A 17,230-nucleotide genomic window follows, 5' to 3' on the forward strand; every position below is an offset into this window, starting at 1 on the left:
TGGGGAGGGCAAACTTCTGATGATTCCTGGGGAAAAGAGTCTATGTCAGCCCTGCTGTGCTCTGTGTGCAAAAGCAGAAAGCAATCAACCCCTCTGGGTTGCCCAGTCCTCTTGTCCTGTCCCTGGTTTCTGGGAAGGCACCTCTATACACAGAGTCCCAGCCCAGAAACCAGTCCCCCCGCTTAAGAAGCTAGGGAAAGGACAGAACATTACAAAAGCCGCTTTTCTAAGAAACTAAAGTGGAAATGGAAAAAAGCAAACCTCAAGCAAAGAAATGGGAGTTTACACAACACAGATACCCTGGGCAGAGGCCACTCACACTTGGCCTTCACTGTGCTGTTTAATTTAGGGCAAGCTTTACGGCTTTTCTATACTGTCACTGGTGGAATCAGAATGGGCAACTTCTAGATCTCTAGATTGGGCCCAGAAAGGAAGAGCAGGTCCCCTGAACACAAGTAAGCTTCAGGGCCAATTTCATGAAACATCCCGGTATAAGCCCTTGGCCAAGGGCAGAATCCCTCTCCTACAAGCCTCCTTTCCACTATGTATCTGACCTTGATAACTAATACTCTGGATTCCTTTAGGAGGAGGGAATATCATTCCAGATAAACAGCCTAAAATAAAACAAACCCAGGAGTGATACACTCCAAGCTCCTCATTTGTCACTGTGGACCGGGCACCTTCTATGTCCTTGCTGAAGAAACACCCTGGACTTGAATGCAGCACCTGCTCCCAGGAAGGCCACAGATCATAGTGTATTAAACAGTAAAGTGAATGGCACAAAAGCTAAGGTGGGTGGACCTGTGTGCAGGGCATCGAAAGTCCTCTGGAAGTGTGCCAAGACTCTGGGGCGGAATACTGAGGTCGACAGTATGGCCATGGCTGAGAATGGTCCAGAAAGAGCATGTGGCTGGGACTGGCAGGGGTAATTCGTATCCTGATTTGAGGTTTGAGTTATTCAACAGTTCCACGGAGTCTGGAAGTGGAGATGAGCAGTTCGAAATGTACACAGGCACAGGCAAGGAGAACATGGTGGGTAATTAAGTCTTTTCTCCAGGCTAAATAATCTTAAAATACGGTATCTTTGGAGGCCCCCAAAATGAGCTGTGAAATTTCCCCAGAGTGATGTATATGTACCTCAAGGCCAAACGTCTTCAGGCAAACTCTAAAAATTCACTAGTGAGAAGCATGCAGGACCGTGGTGCTGCCCCAGAAATGAGGTCAGTAGAGAACATTACTGGTTCCTGTAAGCCAGCCTTGGATGGCAGGCTATCCCCAGTCTACATGATGCCACTTCTGTTGACTTTGAACTAATCCCCACTTAATTTGATCCATAAAGATTGTGATGCTGTTTCAAGACTTCAGTTCTCCCACGGTGGGATGTGGGCCGGACTCTGAGATGGCTCCTCTGATAGCCTTCTGTGTGAGTGATGTATGGATTTTTCCACACTCCTAAAAGCAGCAGATGCTTTTCTGTTGCCACCAAAAATGCTTCTGCTACTTATGGGCCAGTGCAGAAATGGACAAACACACTGGGAAAGCAGTCAAAGCAGGAACTGCAGGAGACATCTGCTCACCCACGTTCTCGGCTTCTTTCCTAACAGCCAAGAGCTGGGAGCAACTCAAATGTCCAGGGAGATAAATAGATAAGTGATAGGTGTGTGTGTGTGTGTGTGTGTGTGTGTGTGTGTGTGTGTGTGTGTATACAGGTGTGCATATTATACAGCTTTAAAAGAAAAAAAGGGGGGGCGGAGAGATGGCTCAGGGGTTAAGAGCACTGGCTGCTCTTCCCGAGGACCCGGGTTCAAATTCCCAACACCCACACGACAGCTCATAACTGTAACTGCAGTTCCAAGGGATCTTACACCCTCACACAGACATGTGTGCAGGTGAAACACCACTGCACACAAAATAAAAATTGAAAATAACTGTTTAAAAGTTTAAAAAGAAAGGAAGGAAGGAAGGAAGGAAGGAAGGAAGGAAGGAAGGAAGGAAAGAAAGAAAGAAGGAAAGAAGGAAAGAAAGAAAACTGTGTCACACACTACAATCTATGTGGATATACGGGACAACATGTTAAGCAAAATAAGCCAGTTACAAATGATAAATACTGTATGAGTCCACTTTAATGAGGGATCTAACCTCGAAATCATGGAAACAGGAAACAGGAAGGTATATATCAAGGCTAGGGGTGGGGGGGCAAAGGGGAAATTCATGCTGAGCAAGCACCAAGTTTCAGTTTTATAAGATGAAAACAACCTGAAGATCTATTTCACAACAACATAAACATACTGACATCTGTACATTTATATGCAGCAGAGGTGGTCAGCATAACAAGCGTGCTCTTAACTCAGTCTAGGGAATGGACAGATCCACGGCAAAGAAGACAACTCTTGACTGGGCAGAGGGCAGGCAGGCAGCAGGCAGCCCTCTGCGGTGGACCTCAGGTCAGCAGAGGGCAGGTGGACAGGAGGCAGTCCTCCGTGGTGGCCCTCAGCCCAGCTCCTCCTCCTTGAATGTCCACCTCAGTACCATGCTATACCAAGCTGCTTGCTCTGGTTCTCTAAATGGCCGCTTCCCTGATGGCTTCTCTTCCTTGTATCCCCTAAAAGTAGGTTTCCCTAGGACCCGGGGGCCTCTTCTCTACCTACCTACAGGTTTCTCCTTCCTTCTTGTGGGAATTGTCTACAGTTTTGGTTCCGCAGCTCTCCTGTCTGGGCGTGGTTGCTTCTTTCTGCTCTGCTCTACCCCCTAACACAGAGCCCAAAAACCTGGGGTATGAGTGGTTTCAGTGAGCCTGCTCTGAGTTTCCAGTGTACCCCTACTACCACCAACCTCCTTCCCTCCCAGCAACTGCTACATCCACTTTGGACCCCCCCCCCCCATGGACTCATGTTTGAATGCATGGCTCCAGAGAGAATAGCACAATTAGGAGGTGTGGCCTTGTTGGAGGAAGTGTGTCACTGTGGGGTGAGCTTTGAGGTCTTATATATATGCTCAAGCACATATGTGGCACAGTCTTTTGCTACCTGCAGATCAAGATGTACAACTCTCAGCTCCTTCTCCAGCACCATGTCTACATGCGTGCCACCATGCTTCTCACTATGATGATAATGGACTAAACCTCTGAAACTATAACCCAGCCCTAATTAAATGTTTTCCTTTATAAGAGTTGCTGTGGGCATGATATCTCCTCATAACAATAAAAATCCTAACTAAGACAGACCCCAATACCCAAAGCACTAGCCTTTATTCAGACACTCTGCCTTAGCTCCCTGGCCCTGGATTGCTGTCTCCTCACCATGCCATCACTAACTGGCCTTTAACATGTACCAACCTGCCCTGCAAACACTGTGGTTAGTGCTCCACCTTCAGAGAACAGGTCTTGGAAGCAACCTGCGCAGCAGGGACCGGGTGCCTCCCAGGTCAGAACTTGCCCTCTCCACCTTATCCTGGCCCCAAGTCAGAACCACCAGCCCTGCTGGCCCCAAGTGCCTTACTTACAGCGTGGCCTCGCACTTGGGTGGCAGCCTTCTGGAAATGTGGCATGATCCGCTTGCACATGCTACACCCTGTTAAGAAAAAAACCAAACCCAGTTATAGTGATGATAGACCCTGAGCTCTCCTCCCAGCCCCCACACCAGGCCAGCAGCCACCCACAAACATCCACACCATCCCCACATACTTTGGGAAGCGCAGGGCTGACTTGGGCCCTGTGGAACCCAAAAGGGATAGGCCACCAAAAATTTACAGGCACAAAACAAGATGGAGCCCCTAGTTCCTCCATGGATCTGAGATGGGATAAGCAAAGGTACCAAAGAGAGAGCAAAGCCCACAATATTCCAGCGTGGCTGGCCTGCTCCATAGCAACGTGGGGAGCCAGGACAGATGTCATGAGCAGCCTCCTACATGCACAGCTAAAAGCTGCCCTCCTTACCCAGTCAGGGATGGCAAATGAGCCAGAGTCAAATGCCACTAGAAAGGAAAATTTGTGACTATGAGTACAATGACTTTGGGGATTTTCATGCCTCTTTTCTCTTCCATTTACAAGCATAATTAAGTAATAAACTGGAGGCCACCCCAGCATGAAAGGTGCTGGCTCTTAGAGGTGGGAGAGCACCGGGCCAGGACTGAGGAGTTAGGCACTAATCTTTCTTCCGCCTGCCGATGGCCTTGGCCAGATGAACTCCTTTCTGGGCCATCTCTCCTTCTGGCAAATAAGGAAGGAGGAAAACAGACCCTCAGCCTTCCCAGCTCTGCAAAGGAGCCTGTGGCTCCGCCCTCTTAGGTTTCTGTGGTCTGAAAGGGCATACTCCTCTCTTGGGGTGGTAATGCCCCCAAACCAGCATTGGTATATTTGTAGCAAACATCCATTACTACTTCAGATACAAACCTGACCCTTCATCTAAACCTAATCAGAACAGTCCGTATTTCTGCACTGACCTCACTGGGCTCGCTCAGTCACCAGGAATTGGAACATGCCAAGCTGTTACCTTTTCTGACAGCTACTCTGTTGCAAAGAAAGCTTTGAGAGGTGTACCTGAGGGCCAAAGGACCCAGGGCTGCCTGGAACTATGTGTCAGGTGGGTTCTCATCTCAAAGAGCAAGGCCATGCCTCAATCGATGGCAGGCGGACACTCGCACACCCTGGAAGGCTGTGAACAAAGAATCCAGGTGGGAGGGAATTCTCACTTTCTAAGGGCAGACAGAGGCGCGCGCGCGTGTGTGTGTGTGTGTGTGTGTGTGTGTGTGTGTGTGTGTGTGTGTGTGTGTGTGTGTCTGTCTGTCTGTCTGTTCTTTTTCTGGGACTATTCAACCCTTCCTTCTAACAAGTTTACTAGGAGAGACAAGTTTACGGATGTAGGAAATTGTGACCCAGACCACCACCAATGCCATACAGCCTTCTCCCGAACAAACCTGTCTGACAGATGGGTACCCAGACACACACCTCTACCACTGGCTATCTGAGCTTGTGAAATGGTGCAGCACCTGTCCTGGGAAGTTAAGTGGCTCTCTTTTGCTGGCTGGTTACCCTGGCCTGAGCACTAATAGTGGGAAGATGACATTGCCTTCACCGCGGAGACTCCCAGAGGAAAATGCAAACAGGGTCGTGCTCTAGTGGAAACACACAGGCCAGAGCCATGGCAGGAAAAGCAGTAGACTGCAGGACAGACACCATGCTCCAGGAGATAAGACCCCCATCTGCACCTGTCTGCCCTTGACATTTGAGGAATCTCAGTGTCCCTTGAGGGTTACAGGACTCTGGCTATGTGAATCAGTCTCCCTGTCTGTGAAGACAGTGCCTGTGCCATGGGTTCTGTGCAGAGCTACCAAGAGAGTGGGCAGAGCCTAACCCAGCAGAGTCAGTCAATGCCCAGGATGCATCTCAGTTCAACACAGAGTATGAGTCAGCTCCTCCTCCACAGTGGGAAAAGTACTTCCAGAGGAGGAAGGGGATACCACACCGTTCCAGGAGGAAAGTAAGGAGTCCACATGGCTCTTCCCTTCCACTTCACTCCCTTTTTCAGCCATAAGTGTGCTTGCCCCACCTCCCAAGTCCAGTCACCCATCAGGAGCAACTGACCACCTGGCCCCACACGTGTGGCCTCTCTGTAGCCTGCAGCAAATGTACTCCCTGGCTGTCCCAGGGGCAGAGACCAACAGTTCTGTGTAGAGAAGGTGGGTGGGGGGAGGGGGCGATGAGGATGAACAGGAAACTCCAGGCTAACCACATTTCCAATCCAACTACAAAAAAATAGAGCTGGTCCACTCTTCCCATCTAAGCTTCTCTTTGGGGGATTCAACTACAAGGTAGGGAAGAGGTAAGACTAATTATCACTCTCGTGGCCCCAAACTCAGAGCAGACAGTCTTTTTATTTTCTCATTAATTCAGGGAACAAACATTTACTGAGAAAGCAGCAGGGCCTGGGGACCCAGATGCCTCGTCACACCTAAAGGCTCCCACTGTCTCTGGGTTTATTCATCCACAAGTCATCAGAAGATCAGAGCCTGACAGACTGCAGGGTTAGGGGACAGCTGTGAATCCCAGGAGTGGAGCCACAGCATCTGGGTTGGTCTAGGCATAATAAAAGCCAGAGTTTGCTTCGCTAAACACACACATAACAGAAAGACCTGGGGTCTCTGGGACCTTGGAGGCTGTCCAATCTGAGCCTCCGTGGGAAGTTTAACTTAGCGAGTCGGGTTTGCTTCTTCCCTTCCCACCACTAATATGCTCTGTGACACCTTTGAGGCTCCCAGCTCCCCCAGCCTGAGCTTTCTATTATTAAAAGACACTCTCTGCTGCAGTGAGCAGCACAGGCCCACTGCCAGGAAGCCTGGGAGAGTGGGTGGGGCAGACGGCACAAACATCGGGCTGCAAGGGCTCGTGGATGCACTGTTAAAAGGATTGATGTAGTAACAGGGAACCTCAAATGGCTCGTACCCTGGCCCTGCCTCCTGACATGCACAGCCTACTTCCTACCACACGCACCCAGCTCTACAATTCCATTGCATCACTGTGCTGAGTCCTGGAGGCTAAGACAAACCAAAGGAGACCCACTCCTCCAGGTGCCAAAGAGGAAGGGTGATTGCTGGAGCGAGCTGCAGCTGAATGATTAATGAGGTCCTCAGCAAAGAGAAAAGAGAAAAAAAAAAAAAAAAAAAAACAAAACCTGCTGAGACCAGCTAGTGACATTAACAGAGAGTGAGTGTGGTAAAACTTCAGACACGGGGTAACTGGGCTCCTCCCGTAGTCAGGAACACCTTTGAGTTGGGACTATAAGACTGCAGGAGTGACTAGACAGTACTTCCTTGAGATTGCTTCTCTGTTACTAGTACTTAATTGGCTGTCCAGCAGCCATAGACAGTGTGTCAATGTGCATAGCGGAGTTCCAACAAAACTTTATTACAAAAGCAGTGAGTTATGCAGCCATGGTTTGCTGATCCATATCAGAGGCTTATGAAGCAGCAGGCATAGCAAACTGTTTCCTGATAAAACAGAACATAGTATTCATCTGGTACAGGACGTAGCACGTGGTGAGTGTAAGTATGATTCCGTGACACAGAATCAGCTTATTTACATGTAATTTACATATATTTATAGTGTAGGGAGGTGATGTGAAATCTTTTCAAAGCTGTGGCACTCAGTTAAAAGGTTGGGAAAGCCTGTTCTCTGACAAGTGTGGAAACTGAGCCCAGAAAGGTGGAGTACTTGGCCAAGCTCATCCAGCTCACTGGGAGCCAGCTGGCATCAGATCTGGGTTTTCCTGCTGCACCTCAACTGTCCTTCTGCCATTTCCCACAGCCTCGGGCCTCACCCAGCGATGAAGCCCAAACCCCCAGGTCCCACTTCCCCTCACCCTGGCCCCCTGGTCCTGCCAGACGACACCAGCAGTGTGGAGGGAGCTGGTGTGCAGAGGCAGACAGTGTTGGAGTGGTAAAGAGGGGCAAGCCCAAGGGATGGTGGTGAGCAGCAGAAGCGTCACGGCATGCACTCAGAGGGAGGGCATGCTCTGCATACTCCAGGACCAGAGGCATGAGAGGGCACAGCTAACTAGACAAGACACCCTGTCGACTCCAGGGTGGAGAGGGCAGGAGGCTGCCAATTCGAGGGAAGAGACAGAGAGGAAGAGGACAGCAGGAAGGTGGAGCCAGTCAGAAAGGCCAAGGGGAAGGCCGGAAGATGGCTGCCCATCACCAGCAAAATTTGAGTGGACTGTGGCCCAAGGAGCATTCACTTACAGGGAGCATAGAACATCATGAGGAGTGGCTTCTCTTCTTTCTTCAGGAGCCGTCTGAAGTCCTGAGGCACAAAGAGAGAACGCCAGGAGGTCACACACAACGCGGCAGCATGGGAGCTTCTGGCCACCTTTGCCTCAGAAACCAGGGATAGGAGGCATGGGGGTGAACGCTTCAGAACTCACATGAGACTCAGTCATAGCCCGACAGGAGCTGGAAGAACCTTGCGCTGTCCTATTCTAGACAACTCTGTCATCAGAGAGGAGGAAACTTGGGGTCTGAGGGGACAAATGGTTCTCCCAAGTCACTGGTGAGGTGAAGAAGCCAAAGACATCGAGGAACCATTTTCCCATGAGACTACTGAGAAGGCCAGCCCTCCACGTGACTTTGCGAGCGACTGCGTCTCAGTGAAGGTATCCGTTTTCATGACTACTCTGGATGGCCATGGGGATCTGTTGGCTGAAGTACTGGACAGTACAGCCCACACTGGCTGATCTCTTCCCTGACTTCAGCTCTACCACTACCATGGGTCCACAGGTCCACAATGCCCTGAAGGACGATCCAAGGCATCATAAACAAAAGATCGTTTGTATTTGTGAAACCGATCAGCGCCTGGCACATTATTAAGTAATATAAAATGACCTGTTAAATACATAGAAAATAGCAAAAGGAAAGGGGGCTGTCACAATGCTGTAACAACCGGTCAGAATGAGAGCTGGTGAAGGAGGAGGAAAGCGAGCCACTAAGGGCTGCAGCAGAGCATTGTCACAGAGCATATTTTGATGACAGTGAGTTCCTCTAACCGGCTTTCTCAGGAGAAAATTAGAGGCCTTTTCTTTTTGAATAATAAGGAAAATAAGAGAAAATTTCAAAATGCAGCTTTCTGACAGCAACATGGCATTAAGTAAATAAATGATGGCAGATCCCGCACGATGGAATACAACCGCAGCGTTAAAACAGTGGAGAGGAATAGTTAATGTTGCAGCAAGATGTGCATGTTATACTGGGGGGGGGGGCGCGGTTACAGAACAGCATATAAAGGCAATGACATCCTTCTGAGTAAAAATATTTATATATGCATTACCTTAAAAGCCTCCAAAAATATCAGTAGTGGGCCATTTCTCAATGAAGAGACAGTGTGATTTGTGGTTTTCTTTTATGCATAAGCTATACTTTCTAAATATTCAACAGTGAATGTGTATTACTTAGACTTTTTTCAGCTAGATAAAACAAGATTTTAATTTTTTGTGGGAATCTAAAACACTGTGAAAAACCCTGAGAAGCTAACCCTTATTTACATTCACAGAGAGGTTAGGCACTTGTTTTAAAACAGAAATGTAATTGAATGTTAGCCTAAATAACAACTAAAGAGGGGGGGGGGGAGTCTGCTCAACAAGCACAAAGCCCGGGCTTGATTCTTAACACCGGGAGTAAAAATCATGGCGTTTATTTGAGAGTGAACAGATGCTAAGTCTGCCAGCCAGGGAACCAGGGGCATAACATAAGAGATGTTTTCAAAGGTAAATGAAGATTACGCATAAGGTAGGTGTTCCAGCTTAGTAATGAGATGTGGTCAGTACCAGGTAACAGACATCTCTGCAGACACATCCCTGAGTAAGGCTGCTGTAGCCTTTGTAAGGTGGCTGTTATCAGGCAAGTACATGAGAGATTCCCTCCTTCACAGCTTCATTTAATTTTTTAGATTTTTTCTGAGGAGGGGTTAAGGCTTAAAACACGACTACATTTTGATCCTAACAACCTTCACACAGATATTTGGCCCTAACTGGAGATAAAAGATTCATTTTAAAAAAATTATCTTCAGGGATCTCTGCAGATTAAAAATCCAATAAAAGATCTAAGAAGAAAAGATTTTATGATACTTAGCCTACAAAAATTTAGGTTCACAGCCAAGTGTAGTGGCACATGCCTTTAATCCCAGCACTTAGGAGGCAGATCTCTGTGAGTTCAAGGCCAGCCTATTCTACTTATTCAGTTCCAGGAAAACCAGAGCTACATAGTGAGACCCTGACTTAAAAACAACAAAAATTTGGGCTCACATCATTAATAACTAGTTGCAATGGAAAGGCACCGAAAAGTATGGAATTCCAACCTTAAAAATTAAACAACTAGTTCAACTTGAATATAGAACAGTGGTTCTCAACTTGTGGGGACTGACCCCTTTGGAGGTCACCTATCAGATATCCAACATATCAGATATTTACATTATAGTTCATAACAGTAGCAAAATTAAAGCTCTGAAGTAGCAATAAAATAATTTTATGGTTGGGGGGGGGGTCACCACAACATGAGGAACTGTATTAAAGGGTCTCAGCATTAGGAAGGTTGAGAACCACTAGTATCGAACTTTTAGCTATTTGTGGAGATTCTACCTTCAGAAAAGAAATTCAGGAAAGAGAAGATGGTGCAGAGAATATCAACAGGACTGTAGACAGGGGTGAAAAGTCACTTCTTAATATTCTCACAGTTACAGAAGATGGTGCGAGGACATTCGGGATGTGACAAGGGGGCAGGGGGTACCAGGCAAAGGTTTACCTCCGAAGGTGGAACACTTGGGTTGGGTCTTATTTTTTCACAGTACTCACCACCTCCGGACACCTGTGCCTCGCTCTCCCCACCCCCCACGCCAGATGCTTTCTGAAACTCTTTACCTTCTGGGTGACAAACCCAGTACTTTCTGCCTCAGAATGGGACACCCAGTACTTTTTAAATTGATATTTTTGGGGGGCTGGAAAGAGAACTCAGTGGTTAAAAACATGAGCAGGTTCAGTTCCCAGCACCCACATGGGACTATCTGTAGTTCCATCCAAGGTATCTGACTCCATACATGCAGGTAAAACACACACGTAAAATAAAAATAAATCTTAAAAAAAAATGATTCTTGGGTGGGTCACAATGATCATATATGGTCCCAACCCTCCATAAAGTTAAAAAAAAAGAAGCCATCATTTCCTTTTGGGTTAATAAGCATTAAGAGTAGTCAATAATTTTAGACATGTCTTTAAACCCAGCACTTAAAGGAAGAGGCAGGTGGATCTATGAGTTCAAGGCCAACCTGGTCTATATCTTCATATCGAGTTCCACGATAGCAACAAGGGCTACATAGAGAGACCCTGTCTCAAAAAAAAAAAAAAAAAAAAAAAAAAAGTAGCTAATACTTTTAAGAGGAAGTTAAAAATCATGTTTCATTTAATTGAGACAACAAGCATTCTGTGTGTGTGTGTGTGTGTGTGTGTGTGTGTGTGTGTGTGTGTGTTCTGCCTCCCTCAGACCATGTGACATCTAAAAGACAGAACCTGTCATCACCCCCATGTGAAGACACAGATACATAAATAGGGCGCCATACCAATGAGGTCTGAGGCTATACAGAAGCACATCCGGTCAGGAAGGCTGAGGGTCAGGCTGACCACAGCTTTGTTTAAGGCATCAAGAACTAATGAACATAAACAAGACTCACCTTTCCACCCTCAAGCCTGGTCAACTCTGAAAGTGTAGCTTGAGAAGGTAAAGAATTTGCTCAAAGTTATACATGACTCAAAAAATAAAAGAAAAAGAAAAACCCACCCCCAGCAACATCTGCCTTGCACAATAACCAGAGGTAAATAAATCTGGCCAAGGAACAGCTAAACATGTTAAAACATATTAAATACAGCAGTGGAGAATCGAGACTTCTCAGGCAGGCACCTAGGAGCTCCTCTTGGCTATGGTATGGAGCCAGAGCTGGCCTCGTTTGCCTGGGGGAAAGTGCACATGGGATAGCTCCTGAGCTCCTCTCTGGGGAGACCCAGGTACAGAAAGCGCTAGTATCCATCAGAAGCAACAGGGAATAGATTACCTTTTCACTGTCGATGTGGACAACATCTTTGGCTCCAGGGTCTTCTTCCCACAGTGGGGGACCTTTAGGGTCCTTCAGAAAAGCCACTATAGACTGAGGGAGAAAAAAACCAAGGACTTTAGTCAGGAAATGGGAGAGGTGGCAGACCCAGAAACTTACTCTACTACCTGTCTGGATATCCAGGCACACCAAGTGCTAGGCATGGGACCGTAGCTGGCACTTGCTTGGAGGGGGAGTATTTCTTGTCCATGGACATCACCATTAAGTGGCCAGAATTTATTCCCAGCACTTCCCCTGGGGCCTTTTCAATCACATGGTACCACTGGGCAGCTAACACGGCCATGCATCTCTACTGTGGGACAATAAGCAGGCTTCTTCAGCCAGAGACACTCCAGGGCTTCAACTGCAATCTTCCCCCAGGAAGCCTTTCTGCTCAACTGAACAAAGGCCTCCAGGCCTCTGTGAAACATGTCCTTCCACATCCCTAAGCCCCTCTGCTGTCGATTCCCAGGCAAGGAATCACAGATCTTATCACTTGCTGGGGAGTCCGTGTTCCACACTGCTGATAAAGAGCCTCAAAGCCTGTTAGACTTGGTGTGTGGGTCAGTGGGGCCCAGGCTGGGAAGCACCAAGCCAGACTGCCCACCACCAGTGGCCCGGTGCATACCATGCCGATTCTTTCCCCGGACCCTCTGGATCAGGACAATGAAGCTAAAACGTCTGCTAGCTTCATTAGGTGCACCACCAGCTCCCATCGGAGGATAATGCCCCGCTGCTCTCCATCCTACGCCACCCACACCACTTCACTGGTGTAGGCAGAAATGACATCCTCTTTCCCCTCAGTCTGGGAAGATGTTCAAGACGGCTGAGAAGCAGGAAAGGTGCCTACGGCCTACTCCCAGCCCACTCACGGCTGAGGGGAGCAGCCGTGCTGGATCAACATACAAGGATCTTCAGAGTCCCAATTTGATGAAGCAAGGTGGCTTATTTGGGGGAGCTGGAGAGATGGCTCATTAATTAAGGGCACTGGCTGCTCTTCCAGAGGACCCAGGTTTGAGTTCCAGCAACCACATGATGACAGCCATCTGTAACTCCAGCTCCAGGGGACCCAACACCTCTCTCTGACCTTCATGGCCACTGCCTGCACATGGTGCACATTCATGACATACAAGCAAAATACTCATACACATTAAAATATATATATTTGTATTTCTTATTTCAGTCAACTTTACCAAGCGCCAGTGAGCAAATGCCAAGTTGAGGGCTGGGGAGGAGGGTAAGAGTAAAGAAATAAAGAAGGAAGTCTGAAGGACGACGAGGAAACACTCCTTAACGAGGTTAGGCACTTCACAGAGGACCCTGATGAGGTTTACTGTTTTGGAACCTCCTATGTGGAAGGGTGTAGTGGGTAGCCATCCCAGCTTTGATCTGGAAGTTCCAACCCCCATTGAGGCATCGGTAACTGTCACGCCTACAAGGCGGGGCCTGTAGAGAGGATCCTGAAGACCCCAGATCCGGATGTGCTGGCTCTCTTGGTTCCTGGACCCTGGATGCTGGAGGTAGACTGAGCAGAGTTCTCCAGAGAACACAGCCGGACTGCGCTACACCTTTCCCAGACCCTGTAACCTATCCCTTCACTTGTAAGTTATCCCATAAAATAAACCTCCCTTTTAACTACGTGGAGTGGCCTTAATAATTTCACCGATAGAAGGGGCTAGCTACTGTGGGAAAATGGGAGACGCTTTTAGAAAGTCTCCTTCCCATATCACTTCCTGTCTGTCCAAATGGAATTGTGAAGTCCCTCCTAGCAAGGGAAGGACAGCCATTTTGCCACTGCAAAAGTCAGATCTACCTTTCCTTGACCCCTTGCCAATACTTCATCAGGACAATGTAAGCCAAATAGCATGGATAATGCCTCTCCAAAGCCTATACTTCCCACAGCTACAGAGGCATCAGCCCATCGGACACGAGAAACAGATGCTAGTGGGTGCCCACCTGCCCGCTGATCCAGAAACACCAGTATGGGTGTTCTCAATCTAGAATACACAAAATTAGATGACTCTAGTTTGGAAAGTCCGGACCACCTTGCTATGTGCATACACACTTATTTGGTCCCTAATTCTACTGAATTAGTCCTTCAGGGGGCATCAGGAACCCATGACTGGTCAGGGTGTGGTCCTGTCTCCAGACTCAGCATGAGCTGAGCTTCAGAGCTTGTACAACCTCTTCACCTTTACCACTACTCAGAAAAAAAAAAAAAGATGATACGGATGCAAAAAGGAGAGAATTAAAACAGTCATGTTAGAATCCTGCTGTTTGTGTGGGTATCATTTTCATTTAACTGATGCTCACCACCACCTACAGGTTCTTTCCACATTTTAATGAGACATCATGGGAATCAGCACCTGGGAGCCCACCCTCAGTTACCGGAGCATCATTAGCTGGATGCTCAAAATCCAGATAATCAGGATAAATGTTACACCTTCCTCTGCCCTGGTCTCTCTTGACTCTATGGGTTTGGAGATCCTACGACTGTGGCTGCCCGTTCTGAAACCAAAGCCTCTGACCTTGCCCAGTGCTCAGCCTACTTCTCTAACCCATTGTTTGATGCAGAAAGAGATACCCCCTACACACAGGAGTGCAACAGAGGCCACTCTGCTCCCTTCACCAGATACTCTGTGGCAACCAGTCCCTGGGCTTCTGGCTACTTCCCTGACAGAGTTCTGGGCAACACCATTCCTGCTCTATGACTCCAGGGCAGCCTTTCTGGAGGTCCAGTCACCAACCAGTCTTTCTCTTATCAATGTGTGAGCAAATCACCCATCCTGCTTCCCAATCACATTTTGCTCCTGAGGAACAAGTGTACTCTCTCCAAGGACATTAGTCGATGTCACAACACAGAATAGAGAAGGCTATTCTCCAGCTAGAAATACAACTCCAGCTAGAAATAAATCTCCAAGTGTCTACATGGGTGTTAAGAGTACAGAATCAGGCAGAGAGCTGTAAAGCACAACCCGTGGGTCGCAATCCCTTTGGGATACACATATCAGATATCCTGCATCTCAGGTATTTACATTACATACACATAATAGTAGCAGAATTACAGTTACAAAGTAGCAACAACAATAGTTTATGGCTGGGGGCGGGGGTCACCACAACATGAGGAACTGTATTAAGGGTTGTAACATTAGGAAGGTCAAGAATCACTGCCATAGGGGGTACAGCTGTCACAACTTAAACACATTTGGATAATTAAGAAATGACCTGTGAGAAGGGCAGAGGGAGCTGAGCACTGACAGCTATACAGACAGGTGAACAGATCAGAACAACTGGAAAGAGATGAACAGAGAGAGAGAGAGAGACAGGGCAGAGGGTGTAGCACAGTGGTAGAGCCCCTGCCTAGCAGGCAGGAGGCCCTAGGTTCAATCCCCTGTGTGGTAAAAGCAAATGAATGGGACTGGGTTCATACAAGGGCTCAGAGAAGAACCATGCCTGGGTTCAGCTCAGGTTAGGACCGAATGAAATACACGGCCCCAGCCAAGGCAGGTGATGACCTCGGACCAGAAGTAGTGTGATGGTATGAGACAAGAGATGCCAAAGTCGAAGGAGAGCTGAGGGCAGCAGAAAGGAGGCTCCTCCATGAAAGCCAGGTGGCTCCAGCAGGTTTGGGACCACACTTATCTTTATGTAGGCTTTCCACCTACTTATAGATGGGACTGTAGCAGGGCACTTGGTGACATCCATATTCCACCTGGAACAAGCCACATCCACTTGAAGCTGCCAATCTGCCCCCACACTTACCATGCTTACCCAAACACCAGGCAGCTCACGCCCTTCAGTCTGTGGATAGCCACTATGGGTACCCTCACAGATAAGGAGACGGTTTTGAAGCCAGAGCAAAAGGAGAACCTGATCACTGGAGAGGAGGGTCACATCACCTGCCCCTCTAGATGACTCCTAGGCATACAGTGATGAGGCCCGGGTGTCCCTTGTGTCAACAGCTATAAACTTGGCCAGATCCTCTGCTGACGTCAACATTAATGATAAGGACTCTCGGGTGGTCAGAAGGACCTTGTGCAACCTGCCCTTTCTCCCTTCACGGAGACCTGCCAAGCTTCTGGTGTCCATTCAGACCGCACTGAGAGGGAGGGAGGGAGGGAGGGAAATTCACCTTCAGGGTCACAGCTCGGTCATAGTCCATGTGAAATGCACCATCCCTGTCAAATCAGAAAAAGGTATTAACTTTAACATACTTCAGCTAACAGACACTGTTCAGAACTCTGTGTGTGTGTGTGTGTGTGTGTGTGTGTGTGTGTGTATCTGTCTCTCTCTCTCTCCTCCTGTCTTTCTAATAAATAATGGTAAATACAGGGGGAAAATCATTCCGAAATAAACCAACTCTAACTAAAATCTGGTGTTTATTGAGACTACTAAGAAAAGCTCTCAGCACTTATTCTGAAATTGGAAATGCCCAGGGTTGCTTACTGGTAATGGAATAATTCAATCTTCTTGTCCTTTGGGCTGAGGTCAACTTTCATCTTCTTGCACAATTTTCTACTCTCTGCGTCACTGAAAGACAGAAATGTCGGGAAGCATTTGTTACCTGGAGTCGCCGCAAAAGTGTTGACAGCAGAATCTGCTGGAGGCCTGAGAAACAAGGCAGGTGACCTGGAATTCTCAGGAGCAGATGAAGACAGTGTCTCTCGGGGACCTGGAGAGTAACAGGGAGAGTGTATAGTCTGTGGTGGTTGGGGGTGGTGGACGACAAGCACAGAGGAGAAGATGTGCAGGCTGAAGAGACCTCAGGGATGAGTCCAGTCAGGGGAAGTGCTGGGAGAGTGAGACCCGGGAGCTCATTAGAGTAATAAAAATAAACTGAAGCCAGGCACCATAGCTCCAGTTGCTCAGGAAGCTGAAGCAGAAGAATTGGTTGAGCCCAAGAGTTCAAGACTACAGGGACAGGGAGGAAGGGGGAGTGAACACCCTGCAACGTGGTCTGTCACCTGGGGAAGTTTAAAACAGTCTGGCCTTCTGCTTCAGGATCTGTGGAAGTGGCGCCAGAGCAAGATTTTGGTTTTGAGGCTCTGAACATGTGCCACCTGCTACAGGCCATCTGTCTGAGAAGAGAAAATGTCCTGCCATGCTGGAGCAGTGCTGGAATTTGTTAAAAGCCAGGAAGAAGAGCAGTGCTTTGGTTAGAGGAACCTCTCCCTTGCCTGAGAATACACTAGGAATCCTCTTGGCACATGCTGCCTGTTGGATACCCCATCGCTGTTCAGAAAGCACCCATGCAGGATCTGATCTAACTGTGATATCCTTCCAGAAGGGCCAATAAAATCTCCAAGTGTGCTGCTTAAGACCAGCAGCACCCAGGAACTCATTAGAAATGCAAAGGCCCCAGCCCAGACCTACTACAACAACAACTCTGGGGTATTTGAGCAAATGTGTCCTATTTCTGGGCACCTGCTATGTGCTGGAACAGTGGTTCTCAACCTTCCTAATGCTAGGTCCCTTTAATACATTTCATGTTATGGTGAACCCCCAGGCATAAGATTATTTCCATTGCTACTTCATAACTGTAATTGTACTACTGTTTTGAATCATAGTGTAAATATTGGACATGCAGGATAGCTGATACCGTGA

General features: G+C 47.9%; 1 protein-coding gene across 1 annotated transcript in view; it reads right to left on the reverse strand.

Moving 5' to 3' along the window:
• Pdia5 (protein disulfide isomerase family A member 5) overlaps positions 1-17,230 on the reverse strand; it is a 90,798-nt gene that overhangs the window by 39,702 nt on the left and 33,866 nt on the right. The window contains exons 4-8 of the mRNA XM_036203778.1: positions 16,073-16,156; positions 15,759-15,804; positions 11,588-11,680; positions 7,738-7,798; positions 3,502-3,569 (exon numbers count right to left, since the gene is read on the reverse strand). Of these exons, the coding sequence (XP_036059671.1) occupies positions 3,502-3,569; positions 7,738-7,798; positions 11,588-11,680; positions 15,759-15,804; positions 16,073-16,156 (352 nt within the window). The remainder of the gene's footprint in view (positions 1-3,501; positions 3,570-7,737; positions 7,799-11,587; positions 11,681-15,758; positions 15,805-16,072; positions 16,157-17,230) is intronic.

Source organism: Onychomys torridus, chromosome 12 (assembly GCF_903995425.1).
Source record: "Onychomys torridus chromosome 12, mOncTor1.1, whole genome shotgun sequence".
Lineage (NCBI taxonomy): Eukaryota > Metazoa > Chordata > Mammalia > Rodentia > Cricetidae > Onychomys > Onychomys torridus.